The sequence below is a fragment of the Dendropsophus ebraccatus genome, chromosome 7, assembly GCF_027789765.1.
Source record: "Dendropsophus ebraccatus isolate aDenEbr1 chromosome 7, aDenEbr1.pat, whole genome shotgun sequence".
Classification (NCBI taxonomy): domain Eukaryota; kingdom Metazoa; phylum Chordata; class Amphibia; order Anura; family Hylidae; genus Dendropsophus; species Dendropsophus ebraccatus.
Genome location: NC_091460.1, coordinates 70,134,105 through 70,159,245, shown reverse-complemented (window position 1 = coordinate 70,159,245; position 25,141 = coordinate 70,134,105). Strand labels below are relative to the sequence as shown.

The window sequence follows — 25,141 nt, the reverse complement described above, 5'->3', positions numbered from 1 at the left end:
TATTTCAGCCACCTCCTCCCCGGTCCCCCCAAAAAAGTGCCCCCACACTGGGTAACCCCTTTAAGAGGTTTTACCATTTTTAATTTTTGCCGTTTTGTTTTTAAGCTTTAAAATTTTATTTAGGTTCATTTTTTTAATCAGCATTTTTTGGGTGCTACTTCTGCTTTCTGCATTTTTCTAGTAAACCCTATTTTCTAGTAAACCCTATGATGCCCTATCTTTATCTGCGCTCGTTGGCAGCGCCTTCAGAAGGCATGATTAGTTGAGCTGCATAAGTGATCCCTGCATTATTTGTGCAGCCACTTAAATATGTGCGGTCCATAGTGATCTATTTTAGCGCAGCCCAAAAGAGGCAATTAGCCGAGGATCAGGCGTTTTCCCGCTGATCACTGACAATTGTACCAATCAGCCAAAGGAGCGATTCTAGTAACGATCCTTGCCAATAATCCGCCCCTTAGCATTGAACCTGTGAGGGTCATTACTAAACAGCGCTAATGTAAAAAAGGAATATGTATTTGACACAAAACTGATATTTATTTACTGTTGACTTTAAAGATTTACAGATTCTTTGAAAGTTTTAACATGTTTAAGTCCAGAAAATGAGCAGAATGGAGTATCACGCCCCAGTGCTGCAGCTCCAGTTCTCACAGGTATTTTTCTTTATAGTTCTTATTTATAATTCTTTATAATTACTTCATTTCTGTTTTAAAAGTTTGTGTGTGTGTGTGTGTATATATATATATGAAAATATATTTTTATAAATACTTTCATGATTGGACTGTGTATTTTTGTACTCCTGGCCAAACTGTGAATACATTTATGATTGGGCTGAGTCTTCGTGAATCACGGACAACACAGACAGTGAATGCCTGTCCTGGACTGTTTCTCTGCACAGCATGTAACAATATCTTGCCAAGAGCGGGGACACGGTTTGAATCTCTGCGGCACTGTAATAACAGAGCCGCACGACTGTGTCATTACAGAGCCACAGAGATATTCATACATCATGCCGTGCGGGAAAACAGTCCAGGACAGGCATTCACAGTCTGTGTTGTCTGCGATTTACAGAGCAAGCACGGAACGTGTGAATGCAGCCTAAGGCTATGTTCACACTGCGTATGAGTCCGGCCGCATTTCGTACGCCGCCGTACATGTGCGGCTGAAACTACGGGCGTGGGAAAAATCGACATGCCCCGCAGTACAGTTATGCTTCCCTAGCTTGTTTCGTAGCGATCTGAAGCAGGTCATTTACTTGGAAATCTTCGCCCAGCCCAATAAACCACACAGAACCATTTGGATCAAAAAATCAAGTTAAATTTGGCTGAAATAAGTACCTCGTATGGGACCGCACTGAAATCCACGGCCGTGAGTTGGAACATTTCCGTCCTCAAACAATGGTCGTGTTCATTTTTCACGGCGCCGCATACGATCCGGCCGTAAGCTCATACGTAGTGTGCATTGTGCGGGCGTATATCGTATACTTTCAAGCGAACGCATCAATGTCAAAACTACGTGCGGTTATTCGCGGTATATTCGCGGTTCGCACTACGTCCAGAAAGATACGCAGTGTGAACATAGCCTTACATTTTAAGCATACCTGCAAAGTTATGAAAAAATTACTATAGTGCAGCCCTGTCAATCTACATTCTGGTTGTATTATATGTTATGTTATTGCACTAAAACAGAGGTGTCAAACCCGTGGCCCACTAGCTGTTGCAAAACTACAACTCCTATCATGCCTGGACAGCATACTGGAGGGCCCTGAGTTTGACACACTTGCACATAGGACTTTGTTATATATCAGAATCCATTCTACACAGTGGGAAGTGTTTTGTTTTGGACATTGTTTCTTATCTAAATGATTCAGCAACATTTCTTCTTCTTGTTACATATGCATATGAAACTTCTGAAGTGTTGTCTCATCCTCGTTTCAGGCAACACAATGAACAGATATGAAATGTCACCATATCCAGAAATTGATCATTTCATACTGTCTCTGGTGACAAGAGAAGGCTTTCATGGAGGTATAGTCTTAGATTTTTTTTTCCGTTTACTGCTTTTCATGTTTCATGCTAAATATCACTTTTTTTAACTAGGTATTCGACAATGGAACTATTTTTCCACTGAGGAATTGCTGGTTTATGATACTGTAAATTATCGCTGGTGTGAAAACATCGGCCGAGCCCACAGAAGTAACAATGTCATGTAAGCATCCACTTCTCATCATCTTGGTGATTTTCAGTATTATCAAATTAATCCACAGTGCCTCGGGAGGTGGGGTGTATTTGCCCAGGACATTGTTTTTGCTGACCAAAAGCACATTCCGTATGCCTAAAAGGGTATATGAAATGGAGTTCTGATGTTCTGCACCTGTACATACATTTAAAACTTGCTTTTTAAACCTGTGTATTAATGTTGGATTTGTTTCTATTTCTGTTTCCTTTCTATTTTAAGGTTACTAGTAGATTTGAAAAGAGAAATGTGGTATCAAAAATGCTATGACCCAGTGTGCAGAGCACAGAACTTTAAGTCTAAGTGTAAGTACCATGGGTTTCTGACAGTGCTCCGTGCTCTGACAGAATGCATATTAAACATAATGTAACCTGTAGGATATAACCTTATTTTATTAAAACAGAACATGCATAGATCACATTTATGTCAGAAACTAGGCTACGACATTAAACTATTACCGTTCTGAAGTTAACAAGTGCAATCCACGGCATATACATTTAATTTTTATTAAACTTGGTGTGACAAGATCCCCATCCTTCACAATTAAAAGTGTACCTGTCATTATAAAAACTTTGACACTTGGACATGCCAATAATTTTAGTAGGTCAAGGTGAGTGTTCAGACACACATCTCTAGGTCTGGGAGAAATGTGTGGCTGGGTGCTTCTCTCATCTCACTGCATAAGATGAGCTTCATTATCAGTCCATTATCACAAGATTGCCTCATGCAGCAAGATGGCTCAGCCACATACTTCTCCTGACTATATTCACAGAACAGTGGGGGTCTGAACGCCCCACTGATCAAAACTTTTGATATTAAAACTAAATAATAAAATTTCAGTATCATCACGTTGTGGTTGTTCGTGTGTGTGTGTGTGTGTGTGTGTTTGTTTGATCAATCCAGTCTGTCTGCCAGCACCATATAGTAGGTTGTGAACACTTTCAGTGAGGATCAGTTAAAAGTGATCCACACCAGTTCAGTCATATCCTTCAGGGCTCCTGTAATAAACACAACTATAATGTTTTTATAATGAAAACCTTACCAGTGTTTTTGTCATCTTTTGTTGGTACGTCACTATGTCCCCAAAATCAAATTAATTAAATCTAGACCTAACTGAGTATCTTGCTAAATATTTCCTTTATGTATGCAGATATTGAAATATGGTTTCTTTTTATTGTGTATACTTTTTGTTTGTTTGTTTTTTTTAGTTTATCCTCTGCCTCCAGAAGTTTGTCTTCCATCTATATTTAAAGAGGTTAGTTTGATATTCTAGTTTATTATTTTTTCATCCCTGACCATGAACTGTATCCTGTCTTAGGTCTGCAGTGATCTCGTGTTATCCTGAATTCAGAGTACTCAGATAACTCATAGGAGAAGGAAAACCGAATCTCTTCAGCTCTAAAACAATCAAATTCTTTCTTATATTCCCATTAAAACGCTGACTCGAAGGTTCTTAAGCATAGTTTCTGCATGACAAACATAGATATACAGTATATGGCTATGTTCACACTACGTAAGTTTCTGGCCGTAGCGCATTCCGTGAATAAGCGGCCGGAGATTTACGTAGTTTGCGTACAATGGAAAGTATACGATCTACGGCTGCACAGTTCACACTACGTAAGAACTTACGCCCGGATCGTATGCTGCGCCGTAAAAAATGAACCAGACCATTGTTTCAGGACGGAAATGCTGTAACTTACGCCCGTAGTGTAACATGCGATCCCGTACGGAGTGGTGATTTCTTTATTTTTGCACTTTGATTTGCCGATCCAAAAGGTTCTGTGGGGTGTCCAGGGCTAGCCAAAGATATCCAAGTAAAATACCGCTGTCAGATCGCTATGTAGAGTGCTCGGGAAGCGTAAGTAGACTACGGGCGTAACTTGGCGGACCGTACGTAGCCGGCCGCAACTTACATATTTCCCCGGCCGGAGTTTCACACGTATATGTCCGGCCGCGTAAAATATGCGGCCGGAAATATACGTAGTGTGAACATAGCCTATAAGTGTTACTTACAAAGAATACAGCACAATATGTAATGTGCTCCTTATATCCTCATAAAATATGCTTTTAGCTATTCTCAAGCCATACAAGTATCTTGATGGAGGGCATATCCAGGAATGAGCCATTTGTAAAAATAATTTTCATTGTTAAAAATTAATTGTTTTAAATTAAAGACCATTCTAACAGGTGTCTAGTAATATATTTTTCATTGCGTTCCCATGACATGTAGTTGTTGGGGTTATTGTTTCCCTTTTTTTTTTATGTTTTTTGTTCTACTGTTCTGCTAATGTTTTCCAATGTATATTAAGCCGACGTATTCACCTTGCAGGAACAGAATTGTCAGAAGTATACACGTGGACAAAAATTGTTGGTACCCCTTGTTTATTGAAAGAAAAATCCCAAAATGGGCACAGAAATAAGTTTAATCTGACAAAAGTAAAAATAAATTAAAATGTTTATGAAAATTATCAAACGGAAGCCAGGCATTGCTTTTCAACCATGCTTCAACAGAATTAAACAAATAAATAAAATAAAACTCATGAAATAGGCCTGGACAGAAATGATGGTACCCTTAAATTTATATTTTGTTGCACAACCTTTTTAGGCAATCAAAAGATTCCTGTAACTGTCAATGAGGCTTCTGCATCTCTTGACAGGTATTTTGACTCGCTCTGCAAGAGCAAACTGGTCTGGTTGTCTGGTGTGTAAAGGGTGCTTTTCCCAGACTGCAGGTTTCAGCTCCTTTCAAAGATGCCTAATAGGATTTAGGTCAGGGCTCATTGAAGGCAACTTCAGAATAGTCCAATGTTTGGGTCATTATCTTGTTGCAAGACCCATGACCTGCAATTGAGACCAAGCTTTCTGACACTGGACAGCACATTTCTCTCTAGAATCCCTTGATACATTTATGAATAACATGTGCAACTATAGTCACAGGAACATCATGCTACTTGGAGATGGTCTTATAACCTTTACCTGCTTGTCTATAATTTTCTTTCTAATCTGCAACTACTCTTTGATTCCTCTGGTCCATGCGGATTGTGGTACACACTGTACTTTTTTTTTATTCTGTTGACTCATGGTTTTCTTTCATTAAACGAGGGGTACCAACAAATTTGTCCACGTGTGTATGTGATTTATGATTCATGTGATGTGTGAAAAAAATGTACGAATCAGACACATGTTAATACATGAAACAAAATGTATCTTTGTTTTGTTTGTTTTTTTGCTGTATTTTTTTTCTTTGTAAAATGTGTATAAAAAAAGTTAATTAAAAAAATTTGATTAAAAAAATAAGGTGCTGTAGCCCTCGCCAGCTGACTCACTGTAGAGCACCTTCTTTATGAATACTGATAACTGTCCTGAGTAGTGACTTTACTCTGTTACCATTCACTGCAGGACGCCATTATGAATATTATGAATATTCATAAGGAGGTATGCTGCAGGAGTTGATGAGCAGGTGCTTTGTGGACTACCCCCAATGCACTGAACCACCTAATTTACATGTTCAGAAAAAGTAAGATCTATTAATGGCACAGCAGTCCTTCTAAATAAAGGTATGGCTACGTGCCACATCCCCTGCCCTATTCTAAACTGCTAATAGATTCTGTCTAATCGACAGCTAGATTCACTTATAAAGTTTTAAATTCCAGCTGACGGCATTAAAATGTACAGTGAGCTACTCTATGCAATTTTGTGTTAAATCCATCAGATTGCTCCCTGACACCAGTCTGTAGTGTGTGTCTGTTTTTCTTTCTCTCTCTCCATCTTGTCTCCTGAATACTAATGTAAGCTCTAAAATTAAATCAGATCAAAGGATACAAAGTAAACTCAATTTATATCAGATTAACATTCAGAAAATGGCTGCAGACTGAGGCAATAGGCAGCCTTAAAGAGTCACTGTTGTGTGTTTTTTTTTTTTGTTTTGTTTGTTTTTCCCGAAATCAATAGTCCAGGCGATTTTTAAGAAACTTTGTAGTTGGGTTTATTAGGCAAATATGCATTCAAAAAGACTTTTCCCAGGTCCCCCCTCCCTCCTCTTTTCTATCCACTGCAAATTATCAGGAAATTGGGTCCTTGTTGCATCAGACATGCCCCTGTCTGTTCTAGGGAGAGGGGAGGGGGGAGGAGAGAGCAGAGAACAAAGGATTACACAGCTCAGAGCTTTGTCAGAGGTCAGAGACATCAGTGCTGACTGTCAGAGGAGATAGCAGGTGATGTAGCTGTAAATTAACTTTGTTGTCCTGTTTTGGTGCCTCATCTCCCTCCACCCATCCCCTCTCCATAGAGAACAATGAAGACAGGAGGGAGAGCTTCAAACTGCTTTTTCATGATAAAAAAAGCATTTTTCAGCTAATAAACCCAATTACAAAGTTCCTTAACCCCTTCGTGCTGCAGCTAGTTTGGGCCTTAATGACCAGGCTAATTTTTGAAAATCTGACCTGTCTCACTTTATGCTCTTATAGCTCAGTGATGCTTTAACGTATGCTAGCGATTCTGAGATTGTTTTTCGTCACATATGGCACTTTATGTTAGTGGCAAAATTTGGTCACTACTTTGTGTGATTTTTGTGAAAAACCTCAAAATATCATGAAAAATTAAAAAAATTGCATTTTATGAACTTTGAAATTCTCTGCTTCTAAAAAAAGAACGTCGTAGCACATAAATTAGTTACTAAGTCACATTACCAATATGTCTTCTTTATTCTGGCATAATTTGGTAAACATATTTTACTTTTTTAGGGTGTTATGGGGCTTAGAAATTTATCAGCAAATTATCACATTTTCGTGAAAGTTTCCAAAACTGATTTTTTTTTAGGGACCAGTTCTTTTTTTTTTTAAATGGATTTAGAAGTCTGGTATCCTGAAAACCCCCATAAGTGACCCCATTTTGGAAACTACACACCTTAAAGAATTAATCTAGGGGTATAATGAGCATTTTAACCCTACAGGGGCTGGAGGAAAGTATTCACAATTAGGCAGCAAAAAAATTGAAAATTTAAATTTTCCAATAATATATACGTTTAGATTAAAGTTTTTCATTTTCAAAAGGAATATGAGAGAAAAAGCACCCCAAAATTTGTAATGCAGGTTCTCTTTGAGTACAACGGTACCCCATATGTGGGCGTAAACCACTGTATGGGCACACAGCGGGGCTCAGAAGGGAAGGAGCGCCAATTAGCTTTTCCAATGCAAATTTTGCTGAAGAAGTTTCTGAGCGCCAGGTGCGTTTGCAGCGCCCCTGTAGTGTCAGCAGAGAGAACCCCCCCCCCATAAGTCACCCCATTTTGGAAAGTGCACCCCTCAAAGAATTCATCTTGGTGTGTGGTGACCATTTTGACCCCACAGGTATTACAGGAAAGTATTCAAAAGAGGACAGTAAAAATGAAAAACTCGAATTCTTCCAGTAATATTTTCGTTTAGTTTGAAATTTCTCAATTTCACGAGGAACAAGAGGAAAAAAGTACCCCAAAATTTGTAACGCAGGTCCTCCTGAGTACAATGGTACCCCATATGTGGGCGTAAACCACTGTATGGGCACACAGGAGGGCTCAGAAGGAAAAGCGCCAATTAGCTTTTTCAATGCAGATTTTGCTGAAGAAGTTTCCGAGCGCCAGGTGCGTTTGTAGTGTCCGCAGAGTAAAATCTCCCAATAAGTCACTCCATTTTGGAAAGTGCACCCCTCAAAGAATTCATTTTGGGGTGTGGTGAGCATTTTGACCCCACAGGTATTAGAGGAAAGTATTCAAAAGTAGACAGTAAAAATGAAAAACTCGAATTTTTTCAATAATATGTTAGTTTAGTTTGAAATTTCTCAATTCGACGAGGAACAGGAGAGAAAACGTACCCAAAAATCTGTAACACAGGTTCTCCTGAGTAGAACAGTACCCCATATGTGGGCATAAACCACTGTATGGGCACACAGCAGGGCTCGGAAGGGAAGGAGCGCCAATTTACAGGAGCAAAACCGCAGCTAGTAATGGTTATTAGAATAGCGCAGTTACTAAAATAAAATAAAATAAAAAAAATGAGATTACAGGTAATGTGGGGTGGTTACGGACAGCCTGGGGTGGTTATGGGCAACCTGAGGTGGTTACAGGTAATCTGGGGTGGTTACGGACAACATGGGGTGGTTACGGCAACCTGCTGTGGTTACGGCAACGTGGGGTGGTTACGGGCAACCTGCTGTGGTTACGGGCAACCTGCTGTGGTTACGGGCAACGTGGGCTGGTTACGGGCAACGTGGGCTTGTTACGGGCAACGTGGGCTGGTTACAGGCAACCTGCTGTGCTTACAGACAATCTGGGATGGTTATGGGAAACGTGGGGTGGTTACGAGCAACCTGCAGTGCTTACAGACAATCTGGGGTGGATACGGGCAACGTGGGGTGGTTACGGGCAACCTGCAGTGCTTACAGACAATCTGGGGTGGTTACGGGCAACGTGGGGTGGTTACGGATAAACTGAAGTTCTTATAGGCAATCTGGGGTGTGTACCTGTAATCTGACATGGGCACCGCAATCTGGAGGGGGTCATTGGCAATTTGGGGTGGTCAGAGGCGCCGTGGCGTGGTCAGAGGCGACGTGTGGTGGTCAGAGGCAACGTGCGGTGGTCAGAGGCATCGTGGCATGGTCAGAGGCAACGTGCGGTGGTTACGTGCAATCTGGGGGGTTACATGTAATCTGGCATGATTACGGGGAACCTGGGGGGGTTATGTGCAACCTGGAAGGGTTACAGACAATCTGGGATTGTTACTGATAAACTGAAGTGCTTTGGGGTGGTTACGGGCAATCTGGAGGGGGTCACTGGCAATTTGGGGTGGTTACGGGCAACGTGCGGTGGTTACGGGTAATCTGGGGAGGGGTTAGGGGTAATTTGGGAGTAAACTGCAATTATTACTATAATAAAAAGTGTTTGTTTTATTTTTTGTATGTTTGTCACTTTTTGTACTTTACACATTCATTTTCACTGTATTACTATGATTACTGTGATATTTTCTATCACAGTAATCATAGTTCAGTGACAGAGACCAAATTGGTCTCTGTCACTTTAAATTTTCAGAGTTGGCTGGTTGTGAAGCGCATGCGCACTTCATAACCAGCCAGGACGCCGAAGAGGAAGGAGCTCCAGAATCAGGTAACGTATAAGGGGTAGGGGAGGTGACTGGGGGACGGGGGTGACAGGGGGGGTGGGGGGCGACTTGGGGGGTGGGGGGACATCACTTTTTATCCCCTGTCACCAATCATTCATGGTGACAGGGGATAAAAGGTGCCGGGAGCACCACAGTGGGGTCCCCGATCACTGCCCCATGCTCTCCGGTGGCGGAGAGCATGGGGCTTTCATTCATTTTAACTTTTCCATCACTGTGAACAGACATTAGTCGGTTCACAGCGATGGCGGCGGCCATCTTGGAAATGATGGCCGCCGGGGGAGGGGGGTTAGTGATCGCCCTACTAGGGGGGGCTGATCTGAGGTCTGGGGGACACTTATTTCATCTCCCCCCACCGTAGATTCACGGCGGGGGGAGATGAAAGGTGGCGGCGGCATCGGTAATCCCCATTACCGACGGCCGCCGCTATAACTTGAATAGCGGCGATCGTCGGTTGGGGGGGGGGGGGCAGGACGGACGCCACACACTGCCCCAATCCCTCAGCTACCTCCGGTAGCTGGGGGGACGGGGTGGGGGGCGTCCCGGCCCCGCAGCCTTATTCTCTGCCATCGCCGTAAAAAGCTGATGGCAGCAGAATAAGGACCCTTAGTGACCGCCGTAAAAAGCCGTATCGGCGGTCACTAAGGGGTTAAAATCGCCTGTACTATTGATTTCTGCAAAAAAATAAAATAAACGACAGTGACACTTTAACCTCTTAACCCCTTAGTGACGGCCGTGCTGCCTTTTCACGGTGGCCACTAATGGGCTTTATTCCGATGCGTACGCCTTTTAACTGCGGACGCATCCGAATAAATTACCGCCCGGCGGAGGCAGCAGCGGTCAGTGTGCTGTCCCCCCCCCCCCCCCCCCCCCTGTAACTGGATTCTCTGCTCCGGACAGTTCAACCCGTTAAATGCTGCTGTCAAAGCATGACAGCGGCATCTAACGGGTTCCGGTGTGTACCGGACGGCGCCGCAGGTCCACTTGCGCGATCGGAGGTCCTGCGGCGCCGTCCGGTCCCCCCGACGTCTCCATGGTAATTCCTAATGAAGGCCCCCGGGCTTACCATGGATAAGCCATCCTGCTGACAGGTGGCTGTGCTACTGCCTGTCAGCAGGATGGTCCCATAATACAATACACTGTACTGCAGAAGCAGTGTATTGTATTAGTGATGAAAGTGTTACGCTAGTGTACAGTAATATACACTAGTGTAAAAAAAAGTGCACCAAACACAATCCCCCCCCCAGCCCCCCCCATAATAAAAATGCATTACATTCCCCATATACAATAAAACATTACATAAAAGTGATCAAAAACACAAATCCTATACATATTTGGTATCGCTACGTCCGTAACGACCCAATCTATAAAACAATATCAATAATTATATCGCACGACACACGCTGTAAAAAAATAAATAAAAAAACAGTACCAGAATAGCAGTATTTTATCAATCTGCTTTAGGAAAATACGTCATAAAAGAGATCAAAAAGTCACATACATATAAAACTTGGTATCAATAGAAACTACAGATCTTCCCGCATAAAATAAGCCCAAAACCAGCTCTGTCGCGCAAAAGATAAGAACGCTATGGATCTTGCAATATGGCGACAGTTTTTGTGGGTTTTTGCTAGGAAGATAGTTTCTATTGCGCCAAAGCGGTAATTGTAAAAAAAAAACCTATACAAATGTGGTATCGCCGTAACCGTAGTGACCCAGAGAATACATGTATTATGTTATTAGTGACCGCCGATATGAATTTTTACGGCGATCACTAATGGGCTCTATACTGCTGCCATCAGCTCTTTATGGCGATGGTGCAGAATAGTGCAGCGGCGCCGGTAATACCCGCAGCCCCCTCCTCTCAGCTACCGGAGGTCGCTGAGAAGTTGGGGCAGAGTGTGGGCTCAGTCCCGGCCAGTCCCTGCACCGACGATCGCTGTTATTACCAGTATAACAGCGGCCACCGGTAACGGGAATTGCATGCTTTCATGTCCTCTCAACAGTGAGAGGAGATGAATACATGTCCCCCCCGGAATAACCTTAGTGTTCACAGTGATTAATTCCTTAGGGTACAAACACACTTGCCGCATCGACAGCGAGTTTCTCGCTGTGTATTCGCAGCGAGACTCGCTGAGGATCTAGGCCCTGTGTACTCAATGGCAGACAAACTCGCAACAGGGATGTACATCCCTGCTGCGAGTTTGTCCAAAGGCCGACCCGTTAACCCCCCGGCCGCCGGAGACTATACATCACCTGGTCCCAACTATACATCATCTGGTCCTTCGCTGATTCCCGGCACGTCCCGCTCAGCCAATCAGTGCGCTGCCCCACCACAGCACTGATTGGCTAAACGGGCCGTGAAGACGTCGGGAGCCCTGTAGCCGGGATTAGCTGGTGTATAGTCTCCGGCGGCCAGGGTGTTAACTGGGCGAGCTGCGGACAAACTCTGAGCAGGGATGTAAATCCCTGCTGCGAGTTTGTCTGCCATTGAGTACACATGGCCGGGATCCTCAGTGAGTCTCACTGCAAATATGCAGCCAGAAATTCGCTGCGGATACAGCAAGTGTGTTTGTACCCTTTAAAAAAAGATCAAACTCTCATTCTCTCCACTACCAGAGGTGGCGGAGAGCATGGGGCAATGATCAGGGACTAGCCGATGTGGTCCTGGTACAAGTGATCAGCGGTATATACTATATACCACTAATCACTTGTTCCAAATGCTGCCGGCACTTTTTGTCCCCTGTCACCAAAAATCATTGGCGACGGGATAAAAAGTCAAGTGCCCCGGATTACCTGTAACCACCCCAGATTACCTGTAACCACTCTGCATTACCTGTAACCACTCCAGATTATTCATAACCACTCCGCATTACCTGTAACCACCCCAGATTATTCATAACCACTCCAGTTTACCTGTAAACGCTCAGATTACCCGTAACCACCCCAGATTGCCACAGGCTGCCCATACCCACCCCAGTTTGCCTGTGACACCCCCAGATTGTCCGTTACCACCCCATATAGGCAGTAAACACCCCTAGATTGCCAGTAAACGCCCCCAGATTGCCCGTAACCACCCCAGATAGCCAGTAAACACCCCCAGATTGCCACAGACTGCTCGTACCACCCCAAATTGCCCGTCACTACCCCAGATAGCGAGTAAACACTCCCCAGGTTTCCCGTCACCACCCCAGATTACCTGTAATCTCATTTAATAAAAAATTTTTAAGCAACTGCACTATTCTAATAACCGATACTAGCTGCGGTTTTGCACCAGCGAAATGACGCTCCTTCCCTTCTGAGCCCTGCTGTGTGCCCATACAGTGGTTTATGCCCACATATGGGGTACCTTTTTACTCGGAAGAACCTGCGTTACAGATTTTGGGGTGCCTTTTCTCTCCTGTTCCTTGTGAAATTGAGAAATTTCAAACTAAACATACATATTATTGGAAAAATTCTAGTTTTTCATTTTTACTGTCTTATTTTGAATACTTTCCTCTAATACCTGTGGGGTCAAAATGCTCACTGCACCCAAAGACCTATTCTTTGAGGTTTTAACGTTCCAAAATGGGGTGACTTATGGGGGGGTTTCACTCTGCTGGCACTACAGGGGCACTGCAAACGCACCTGGCGCCTGAAAACTTGTACAGCAAAATCTGCACTGAAAATGCTAATTGGCGCTCCTTCCCTTCTGAGCCCCGCTGTGTGCCCATACAGTGGTTTACGCCCCCATATGGGGTACCATTGTACTCAGGAGGATCTGCGTTACAAATTTTGGGGTGCTTTTTCTCTCCTGTTGCTTGTGAAAATGAGATACTTTAATCTGAACGAACATATTATTTGAAAATTTCTATTTTCCATTTTTTTCCGGCCTAATTGTGAATACTTTTCTCCAGCCCCTGTAGGGTTAAAATGCTCATTGTACCCCTAGATTAATACCTTAGGGTGTTTAGTTTCCAAAATGGGGTCATTTATGGGGGTTTCAAGTATACAAGCCTCCTAAACACACTTAAAAAAAAGAACTGGTCCCTAAAAAAATTAATTTTGGAAATTTCATGAAAAATTGATAATTTGCTGATACATTTCTAAGCCCCGTAACACCCAAGAAAAGTAAAATGTTTACGAAATTATGCCAGAATAAAGAGGACATATTGGTTATGTGACCTAGTAACTAATTTATGTGATACAACGTTCTTTTTTTAGAAGCAGAGAATTTCAAAGTTTGTAAAGTGCAAATTTTTTAATTTTTTCATGATATTTTCGTTTTTCACAAAAAACACAACAGATAGTGACCAAATTTTGCCACTAATATAAAGTACCATATGTTACAAAAAAAAACAATCTCAGAATCGCTAGCATATGTTAAAGCATCACTGAGCTATAAGACAGGTCAGATTTTGAAAAATGAGCCTGGTCATTAAGGCTCAAATAGGCTTGGTCCCTAAGGGGTTAAGGACGCATGACTTACCGGTACGTCATGAGTCCGCAAGAGGTGTTAACCACGGTGCCGCGTGTAGCCCGGGACCGCAGCTATTAGCGGGCACGGTCCGATCGCCGTGCCAGCTAATTCGGTAATCTGATGCAGCTGTCAGTTGACAGCTGCATCCGATTACTGTATGCAGCACTTCCCTGGTGTCTAGTGGGGTGGATCACTCACATCCTTTACCTGCCGGGGTCTTTGCCAAAATGGCGCTGATCCCGGCTCGGCACTGGGATGCTTTTGGCTGCAGTAGCCGAAAGCAAACGAGTGCTGATCTCATTGATCTTTGCTGTATAAGTATACAGCAAAGATCTCTATGAGAGATCAGTGCAGATCTCAATGAGAGATCAGTGCACTTATACTAGAAGTCCCCCCGGGGGGCTTCTAGTATAAGTGTCAAAAAAAAAAAAAAACAAGTAGTAAAAAGCCCCCTCTCCTAATAAAGTTTGAATCACCCCCCCTTTTCCCATGTTTTAAAAGTAAATAATTAAAACATGTTTGGTATAGCCACGTGCATAATCGCCCAAACTATTAATTAATCACATTACTGTTCTCGCACGGCAAAAGCGGTAAGGGCAAAAAAAGCGGGGTTGTTTTTACGCCGTTCGCCCTGGGGTAAAACTGACTTGTTATACATTTTCCTCAAGTTAAGATTACAACGATCTGTAACTTGTATAACTTTTTTTAAAAGGTTTTCATTTTTTAGAAGCCATCAAATAAAAAATTCAAACCATTGTTAACATAAATATGTTCCTTAAAATCGCTCCATTCCCAGGCTTATAGCGCTTTTATCCTTTGGTCTATGGGGCAGTGTGAGGTGTCATTTGTTGCGCCATGATGTGTTCTTTCTATCGGTACCTTCATTGCGCATATGCGACTTTTTGATCGCTTTTTATTACAATTTTTCAAAATTTGATGTGACCAAAAATGCGCAATTTTGCACTTAGGAATTTTTTGACGCTTACGCCGTTTACTGTGCGAGATCGGGAATGTGAATTAGTTCAGGCGATTATGCACAAGGCGATACCAAACCTGTTTGTTTATTTTTATTTAAAAAATGGGGAAAGGGGGGTGATTCTGACTTTTATTAGGGGAGGGGATTTTGTATTAATAAAAAGCTTGTCTATGCTGCTCCTGGCCCTGGATTAAAACTTTTACAAATGATTTTTAAATCAGAAAAAGAGATAAAACACCTGTCTCCTTTCCCCTGTACTGTTAAGGAAGCTGTCACTATTCTATTGTTTCTACTGCCCCCTGGCCAGCTGCTCACTCATTGGTGTGATGTCAGTGGTGGGTGGGGTTACACATGAGGCATTACATCTTACTTCCTTGGCAACAGAAGAGAGATTGTTGGACCTGGGTCTCAGAAGGGAGGGGGAGGACAGAGGAGTGGAGACAGATTGGACCAGAAAGTGAGGATTTTCTTTAGCTTTGGCTGTAAGTCAGGATGTACTGCAGACAAATGGCCCCATTAATGTAATAGGAACCTATTACAAACAAGCTTAGATTATGGGTGGGGATTTAACAGGGTTGTATCTTGGAGGGGTTAAGTACCCCTATAAGTGTGCAAAATAGATGTAAACTACCTATGGCAACAAATCACAGCTCAGGTTCATTTTACCAAAGCTGAAAGCTAAACTGTGATTGGTTGCTATTGGCAGTTTCCATTTTACAGACTTTCATTGCCTTTAAGGGCCAGTTCACACGGAGTAAAACTGGCGGAATTCCGTGGCAGAATCCTCTGCCAGCCTCCATGTTATACTGGCAGTCTATGGGAGGCTCATGCGCCTCCTCTCTCTGTGCAGAAGAATGGACATGTCCACGTGTGTGTGTGTGTGTGTGTGTGTGTGTGTCTTGTGTTTTTTCCCATTCCTAATTAAAAAAAAACATTGTGGTGAATATTCTAGTGGGTTTGTTTCATGGTGACTAACATAAGCTAACAAAAAAAAGACAAAACCACTCAATACCATAAAGTACATACATACACGAGGATGATACCAACCACAAGGGCCCCATGCCCAACATATGTTTCACACTTTTGTCACCAGGGGATCCTCTGTCTTGTAGATGTAGATAGATACTCTACATATATACACACACATACACACATTATCTATGTATGTATGTGTGTAAAATATATATATATGTGTTTGTGCAGTTAATTTGTTATACAGATGTTATATAAAACAAAGAAACCAAATAATTGCCGTATAATGTTAAAACTGTCATATATTATAGGAAGATGAAGAATGCTCTCTTACTATGGATGAAAATGGTACCATAAGTGACATCAAACAAAATGTCCTGCTTACTGAAGATCTGCTTGTAGGCAAATCCATGGAACCGGAGGAAAGCATTACAATTTTTGATTCGGCCTGGGATTCTTGCCTTGATGATGCCTTAATTGTAGAAGCTGCTGAAGATGCAGAACTAGTGGATGCTGCAAATCTAAGTGTGGAAACCTGGAGTTTTGAGGACACCGATATTCCAGATGAACTTTTATTACAGGCAGTCAATGGACATTACACATCCAAGGAAACATGATCCAACAGTCTTTTGGGGGGGGGGGGATTTTATGCAAAATGTGAATCAAAAAGCTTTAACAGCCTGGAAAATGTTACATTTGTGAAAACTTTTATTACAGAGATCAAGTGAGTGCAGCAACACTTGATATCCAAAGTATCAAGTTGTATTTTGAGGCTTAAAGCAACTCTGTACCCACAATCTGACCCCTCAAACCACTTGTACCTTCGGATAGCTGCTTTTAATCCAAGATCTGTCCTGTGGTCCGTTCGGCAGGTGATGCAGACATTGTCCTAAAAAAATACTTTTCAACTTGCAGCCCGTGCCAAACTGGAGTATGTGTGCCCTAACTTTGCACAATCTCTCTGTCCCTCCTCCCCACCCTCTTCATCATTGGGATTACTCCAGGCAGATTGCCTCCTATTCCCCACCTGTGGCAGCCCGGCACATGGGCTGGATCGTTAAGGACCTGTGCAATGTTCGGCATGGAGAAAATGTTTCAGTGGCATTTCTAATGATGAAGAGGGTGGGGAGGAGGGACAGAGGGGTGGTGCAAAGTTAGGGCACAGATACTCCCGTTTGGCATGGGGCTTCAAGTTTAATAGTATTTTTTTTAGGACAATAACTGCATCACCTGCCGAACGGACCCCAGGACAGATCTTGGATTACAAGCAGCTATCCGAAGGTACAAGGGGTTTGGAGAGGGTCAGATTGTGGGTACAGAGTTGCTTTAAATATATGCTTGTATTTACAAGCAAAGTGAGCCTGAAATGTTTTGACACTTTTAGTAAGTTTTATGGTTCTACCATGACTTTTTAATTATCAAGAAGGGCAATGTAGCTTTTACCAGTATATGATTTAGTACATTTTCTTCTTCTTCTGGAATACAATTTTACTGTGTAATTTTTTTTTTTATCATGCTAATATTTATTTAGTGAGGTTTGGATTATACATAGCTGTGAAGTGCAAATATTAATTTAAGGTTTACCAGTGAAATAATTCATATTAGTTCCCAAGTGTAAAATTTGTTTCCTGTCATTGCGGTTTGCAGTAAAAAAAAAGAGAAAAATTCGGACAAAATTAAAATTTTGTCAATTGTTACTAGAATTGTTGGTACGGTACACTACAGTGCATTGGGTCACTTCTGGTTCCTTAACCCCTTCGGGACCAGGCTAATTTTCGTTTTTGCATTTTCGTTTTTTCCTCCTTGTGCTTAAAAGGCCATAGCACTTGCATTTTTCCACCTAGAGACCCACATGAGCCCTTATTTTTTGCGTCACTAATTGTACTTTGCAATGACAGGCAGAATTTTTGCATAAAGTACACTGTGAAACCAGAAAAAAATTCAAAGTGTGGTGAAATTGAAGAAAAAAAAAACCATTTCTTTTATTTGGGGAAATGTGTTTTTACGCCATTCGCCCTGGGGTAAAACTGACTTGTTATGCATGTTCCTCAAGTCGTTACGATTAAAACGATATATAACATGTATAACTTATATTGTATCTGATGGCCGGTAAAAAATTCAAACCATTGTTAACAAATATATGTTTCTTAAAATCGCTCTATTCCCAGGCTTATAACGCTTTTATCCTTTGGTCTATGGGGCTGTGTGAGGTGTCATTTTTTGCGCCATGATGTGTTCTTTCTATCGTTACCGTGATTGCGCATATACGACTTTTTGATCGCTTTTTATTAATTTTTTTCTGGATTTGATGCAACCAAAAATGTGCAGATTTTCACTTTGGGATTTTTTTGCGCTGACCCTGTTTACCGTGCAAGATCAGGAATGTGATAAATTAATAGATCGGGCGATTACGCACGCGGCAATAGCAAACTTGTTTATTTATTTACTTTTATTTATAACCTGGGAAAAGGGGGGTGATTCTGACTTTTATTAGGGGAGGGGGAGGGGACAACAGCACTTCTTCTTCTTCTTCTTTTTTTTTTTTAACTTTTACACTTATACTAGAGGCCCCCCTAGGGGGGGCTTCTAGTATAAGTGCACTGATCTCTTATAGAGATCTCTGCAGCAGAGATCCATGAGATAGGCACTCGTTTACTTCCGGCTGCTGCAGCCGGAAGTAAACTAGTGCCAAGCCGGGGATGGCGCCATCTTGGAGCGGTCCCTGGCCGGCAGCACACACTGAGATCGCTCCTCCGGCATAACGACCCGGGGGAGCGATCACCGCCACTAGACACCAGGGATAAGCTGAATCAGGTAATCAGATGCAGCTGTCATGTTTGACAGCTGCATCTGATTACTGTATTAGCAGGCACGGCGATCGGACCGTGCCCGCTAATACCGGCGGTCCCGGGCTACAAGCGGCACCCGGGTCCGCCGCGGTTCAGAGCGGGGTCGCTGCACGGCCCCGCTCTGAACACCCGCACGAGGACGTACAGTTACGTCCTCGTGTGGGAAAGGGTTAAGGCAGTGTAAGGTTATTTTGCCATGGGTCACGTCTGCTTCAGGGCCGGTTTTTAGGCATGTAATTTTATGTTGCAGTCCTTTGTGGATTTCTACAGAAAATAAAGATCTACTGTAACTACATTTAAACCTGCCTTGGATAAACTTATATTGTAGCTATCCTAAGATAAAAATAAAGGGTGGACTAGTTGAATTAGGTCTTTTTCTGTTGACAATCTTTCATGTTTGTAATTCCACACCTATATTTGAGCTGGTAAATATGACTTTTTGCTGCAAATTTAGGCTAGATTCACACATAACTGATCCACAGCACATTTGATGCTGTGAATTCGCAGTGAAATCTGCTGCTGATCCATTCCCTGTAATTTTCTGTGAGAGTATGTAAATTAACCCCCCGCCAGCGGAAGCATACTGTACCTGCTCCACACTCCAGCTTGCTTCGGGGGTTCCAAGCATCTGGACACTTCGCTCAGCTGCTGTGTAGCTGTGGCGCACTGATTGGCTGAGTGGGACGTCTAGCTGGGAACCCCCAAAGCAAGCTTGAGCACAGAGCTGGTACAGTATACTTTGGCCGGCGGGGCTTAACTTACATACTCACAGTGGAATGTCAATCCTGCTGCGAGTATGTATTCTCCTATAAAATAACAGGCAATGGATCTGTTATGTGTGAAGCTACCCTTAGGCAGGTAGCTTCAGTGTTTATGGTTGATTAGGCTAGGTTCACACTGCGTTTTCAGCATCCGTTTAACGCATCCGTTTTTTGCAAAAAACGCATGAAAAACGGATTGCAAAAAACGGATTCATTTGTGTGCATCCGTTTTTCCATTGACTTCCATTATAAAAAAAAACGGATCCGTTTTTTTTGGCGGACCAAAACGGACCAAAAAACGTTGCTGACCCTATTTTTCTGGACGTTAAAAAAAACGGATCCGTTAAACGGATGCTGAAAACGCAGTGTGAACCTAGCCTAAGTCTAGGAACTGATCTGTCTAAAATTTTGAATGTGGTAAATGCAGGCAGACCGAATTTTATTATTATTATATTCTCCTGTTTTAAATAATGGCATGATTCTGCTTGGAGAAAGAATTTTGAGATGGGGAGCAATCATGTGAAGAAGCAGTACCTTATTCTAAGAATCCTAATCCTAATTACATATTTAAAGGCTGAGGCTGCACCGCAATTTTGGCCACAACAAATTGGTTACTGAATTGGTTTGTATTTCAGCCCACAAGTGGCCCTTCCACCCAACATCACCAATAAATAAATTTTGGATGGATTTTTTGTGACGGCTGGGTCGCTGTCCACAATGGCTACTTGTGCTTTGCAATGCTCCCCAATTCATTTTTTTTTTTTTTTTTTTTTTTTTTTTTTTTTTTTTTAATTCTTTATTTGTATTTTCAAGAAGACACATCAGGGAGCGGCAACAGCGCCAACAGCACGGAGAGATCAAGAAGATAGGAACATCATAAGAAGGAGTAAAGCAAACATATTGCTGAGGCCCGAAAGCCTTAACACTTAATAGTAGAACCAGAACAAGGGAAGTGTCCCTTAATATCAGTACATAAATGAGCACTAGCCTAGGCGTCGGGGGATGTCACCAGTCCCTTGGGCCCCTGAGGTATAAGGAACAAAAAAAAACCGAGCTGCTGCTCGGATTACATGAAAGAGGACAGACATAACACATTTAACAATACGAACAGACACTAACGAGACAATAGTACAAAACATAATCTCAAGTGGTGAACAAGAGAGGGGAGGGGAGGTTATAAAATGGAGAGAAGAAAGAGAATTAGGTAAAGAAAGGAACAGAGAGTAAGGGGAATAGGGGCGACCAGGGTGAGGCAACCAAAAGGCACATCGCAAATCCCCCATTCAACTCAACACTCAAGTTGTGGGGGAGTTACGCAGTAAGTCTTTATACATATCAGTTTCCTGGAACTGCATCCACACAAACCAAGTGCGGGTAAAACGAGTAGTAGAATCGAGGATACTAGCTGTCAGGTCCTCCATGTGCATGAGGTCATTGACCTTGGAGATCCAGAGCGAGATCGGAGGGGGGTCTTGTTTCTTCCAATAAAGGGGAACACATGCTCTGGCGGCCATTACCAAGAAACGAAGCAAGGAACGTTTGTATACTGACACCGATAAGTCGCAGTGATGAAGGAGAAATAGGGCAGGGTCCATAGGAAACGTCAGGTCAGTAACCTGTCGTATCACTCGCGTAACTTCGGACCAAAAAGTCTGAAGGTGAGGGCAGTCCCAAAAAATATGAAGGAACGTACCTTCCTCGATGCCACACCTCCAGCAAGTGGGGTCAACCTCAGGGATGAGGGCATGTAGTCGGGAGGGAACTCGGTACCATCTGGAGAGAATTTTGTATCCTGTTTCCTGAAAGCGGGAGCTAACAGAGGACTTATGCGTGAGGGTGAAAATCCTTAATCTTTGTTCCTCTGTAAGGGAGAAATTGAGGTCTTCTTCCCACTTTATCAGGAACTCAGGAGGGGGCTCCTCCGGGGGAGTCAGCAAGAATTGGTAAGCCAAGGAAAGGCTATGTCGCAAGGGTTCCTTTTCTGAGCAAAGGGCCTCGAAGGGGGTGATGGACGCGGTAAGCGTAGAAGGGCTGGGAAGGGAAATGAGGAAATGGCGCAACTGTGCTGCTCTCCAGAAGCCCAGGCCACGCGGTTCAGTGCGTTCCAGCAGGTCAGAGGTGGATAACCATGAGGAGTTGGAGATGAAATCTCCAGCGCGGAAAAACCCTGCTGCAATCCATTCCCTGAAGACCGGGTCCTCCAGTCCAGGTGGAAATTTGGGGTGGCCCAGTACAGGGGAAAGTTTAGAGTTCAAAGGAAGGAGAAATTGCCGGACCGCCTTTTCCGAGCACGCCCCGATCACTGGGCCAATAGTGGGGTGAGACTTCAAGGTAGAGAGCAGAGTACCAGGCAGCCATGGGAGACCTTGTAAGGGAACCGTCGTGAAAGATTGTTCCACCACGATCCATTGTTTCTTCTGGCTATTACGACACCAGTCTAAGACGTGTGACAATTGGGCAGCCAGATAATACTTTTTAATATCAGGGAGCCCAAACCCTCCACGGTCTTTGGGTCGAGATAGGAGGCTACGGCGCACTCTCACGAGTTTATCGCCCCATACAAATTTTGACTGGGAGGAAAGCAGAGATCTAAAAAAAGCAGCGGGTAAGCGGATGGGGAGGCACTGGAAGTAGTACAGAATCCGCGGCAGAATGTTCATCTTATATATAGAACAGCGGCCAAACCATGTGAACATCCCCTTCGACCATTTAGCACAGTCGGCAATGATAGTGTTCAAAAGTGGGAGGTAGTTATGTTGATAGAGCTTGCTCAGATCCGCAGTCAGGCGGATGCCCAAGTACTTAAGGGACTCCGTCGCCCAGCCAAATCCAAAGGCCGTTTTGAGGCCGGCAACCACAGTCTCTGGAACCGTAAGGTTGAGAGCCTCCGACTTAGAAAAATTTATTTTAAAGTTAGAAAGGCGAGCGTATACCTCAAATTCCTGCATAAGGTTCGGTAGAGAAACCAGAGGGGAGGTAACAAAAAACAGAAGGTCATCGGCGTAGGCCGCGATCTTATTAGACAGTGTACCAACTGTCAGACCCGATATGTTCTGGTTAGCCCGTACCCTACACAGGAATGGTTCCAAAGTTAGGATGAAGATAAGAGGAGACAGAGGGCACCCCTGCCGTGTCCCATTCGCTATGGGAAATTCTGAGGAAAGAATGCCGTTCACCCGGACGCGCGCCGATGGGGAAGCATATAGGGCAAGAACCCAGGAGAGAAAATTGGTACCCATGCCTAAGAACTTCAAAGTTTCGGTCATGAAGGTCCAATTAACCCGATCGAAGGCCTTCTCGGCGTCAGTGGAGAGAAGCATCATCGGGATGTTACGTAGAGAGGCCTTGTGGATCAGGTTAATTGCCCTCAGGGTATTGTCTCGGGCTTCTCGACCAGGCATGAAACCGGCCTGGTCCGGGTGAACGGTACTGCTGAGGAAAGGGGCCAATCGGGACGCTAGTATTTTAGAGAACAGTTTTAAATCCACGTTCAATAGCGAAATAGGTCGGAAGTTGGAGCATTGGGTGCTATCTTTCCCTGGCTTGGGGATCACGGCTATGTGGGCTCTCGTGGCATCTCGTGGCAGAGGGGTGCCCCCCGAGAGAGAATTAAAGGCAGCCACAAAGTGGGGAGACAGAATATCTAAGAAGGTCTTATGATATATTAGGCCAAAGCCATCTGGGCCTGGAGCTTTACCCAACTGCGTGTCTTTGATCGCCACCTTTAATTCGGCCGCCGATATTGGTTCCTCCAGTGCCTCCACATCCGCCTGGGAAAGAGAGCGCATTCCCGACTGCCTAATATATGCAGAGATTTTATCTCTAAACGAGGGGTCTAGTGTAGCCGGGTTATTACCATCCGACGTGTAAAGGTTCGCGTAGAAGTCTTTGAACACCTCCGCAATTTCTTTCGGGGCGTTCACTTTCGTCTGTGTAGAGGAGAAAACACTAGGGACATATGATTGCTGGCGTTGCGCTCTAAGAGCACAAGCGAGGGATTTACCGCTTTTATTTCCATGCTCATAATAATGGCGTCTGCATTTAGCCAGTTGTGCCTTAGCCTTACACATGAGCAGCGTCCGCAATTGGTCCCTCGCCTGCAACAGAGAGACTCTAGTGTCTTCGGAGGGAGAATGTTTGTGGGTTTGTTCCAGCGATGTGATTTGGTCTAGCAGTTTCAGAGTCTTAGCCGCCCTCTCTTTTTTGAATTGGGAACCAAATTTTATGAGGATCCCTCGGATCACGCATTTATGTGCTTCCCAGCATATGCCAGGAGAGGTGTCATTTTCAGTGTTCGTAGCAAAGTAGTCAGTCAAGGCACGCTTCAGTTCACTTTGCACAACCACATCTTTTAGTAGCGAAGCGTTAAGTCGCCATTGCCATTGAGTTGGGTAGGGATTAGTCAGAGAAATCCTAACAGTGACTAGTGCGTGGTCGGAAAAGGCGATACAGTCAATGTGCGCATCTAGGGCGAGATGGAGTTCCCTATGCTTCACAAAGAAATAGTCCAAGCGGGAATACATATCCCGAGCTGGCGAATAGAACGAAAAGTCCTTGTCCTGAGGGTGTAGAATCCTCCATACATCAACCAGCTGGTGGTCTCTGAGAGCAGCACTGAAGCATCTGACAGTAGTTGCGGGAAGGTGAGAAACCCCTTTGGAAGTATCCACCCTGGGGTCCATAGCAACATTAAAATCACCCCCCAGGATCAGTGTGCCCTCAGCAAAGTCCTCTATTAGCTCCAAGTAAGAGTTCAGGGATTTGTCCTGTTCCGAGTTAGGTAAATAAATGGAAGCTAAAGTGTACGGCACCGAGGAGATACGTCCCTTTACCATGAGAAAACGACCATCGTCATCACTGCGACTTTCTATCAGTTCCCATGGTAGGGTACCAGAAATGAGAATACTCACACCTCTAGCTTTGGAGTCACTAGAGTAGCTATGGTAGGCATGAGGAAACCAGCGGTTGGATAGTCTAAAGGCGCATTGCGCCGTAAGGTGCGTCTCTTGAAGAAAGGCCACCTGGAGATGTTTACCCTTCAAAAGATTAAGCAAAATTGATCTCTTACCCGGGTCATGTAGCCCTTTCACATTGAGGGTACCTAAGAGGACGTCTCGCTGTGTCTGGGAAGGCATCCTGAAGGCAGATGGAGGAAATCACAGGCAGGATTAGTCGATGGACGCCCCTCGGAAAAGGTTCAGGCTAACAAAGAGAACACAGAATAGTGATTTTCACACGAGAACCTTTGGGCGCGGCACCCCAGGCACCCCAAGAAAGATAGGGTGTAGAAAAGAACAAAAAGAGAAAAAAGAAGAAAAAGAAGGGGGGGAGATACAAGAGGAACGAGTGGGGAAAGGACAGCAGAGAAGACAAGAAGGGTCAAGCTGACGCAAAAGGACAAATGAACTCAGTAACACAGAACAAATCACAGAGACACAAAACAAAACGGAGACAAAAACAGAGCACTAACGTGCAGGTGAGGCAACTGTCTCACTAAAGAACAGTGGGATGAAGAAAACCATGAGCTATGAGCCCGTGGCAGCGACATCTATCAATGAAATATAATATAAACACCCCGCAAGGGGATCCTATGAAATGTTATCCTGAAAAATTGCACACCAAAATAGGTAAGGATCACTAGGAATTCCATCCTGGGGCACAGAACAACGCAGATAGGACCCAAAACACCTCACTATGGAGACTGTCTCTGCAAAGAAGAGGACAGTCTGAAAGAGAGATGCGTT

The 25,141-nt window shown here is 43.7% G+C and overlaps 1 protein-coding gene across 3 annotated transcripts in view; it reads left to right on the top strand.

Moving 5' to 3' along the window:
* The window catches only part of PRIMPOL (primase and DNA directed polymerase), a 39,645-nt gene extending 23,030 nt beyond the window's left edge, over window positions 1–16,615 (top strand). For 2 of the 3 annotated variants that reach the window (XM_069977746.1, XM_069977745.1), the window contains exons 8-13: window positions 556–650; window positions 1,935–2,024; window positions 2,097–2,205; window positions 2,455–2,537; window positions 3,441–3,487; window positions 16,099–16,615. In XM_069977746.1, the coding sequence (XP_069833847.1) occupies window positions 556–650; window positions 1,935–2,024; window positions 2,097–2,205; window positions 2,455–2,537; window positions 3,441–3,487; window positions 16,099–16,404 (730 nt within the window). In that variant the 3' untranslated portion in view covers window positions 16,405–16,615. Of the gene's footprint in view, window positions 1–555; window positions 651–1,934; window positions 2,025–2,096; window positions 2,206–2,454; window positions 2,538–3,440; window positions 3,488–5,631; window positions 5,754–16,098 lie in introns of those variants that run through there. The other variant, XM_069977747.1, reaches the window with a different exon arrangement.
* Window positions 16,616–25,141: the final 8,526 nt, after the last annotated feature.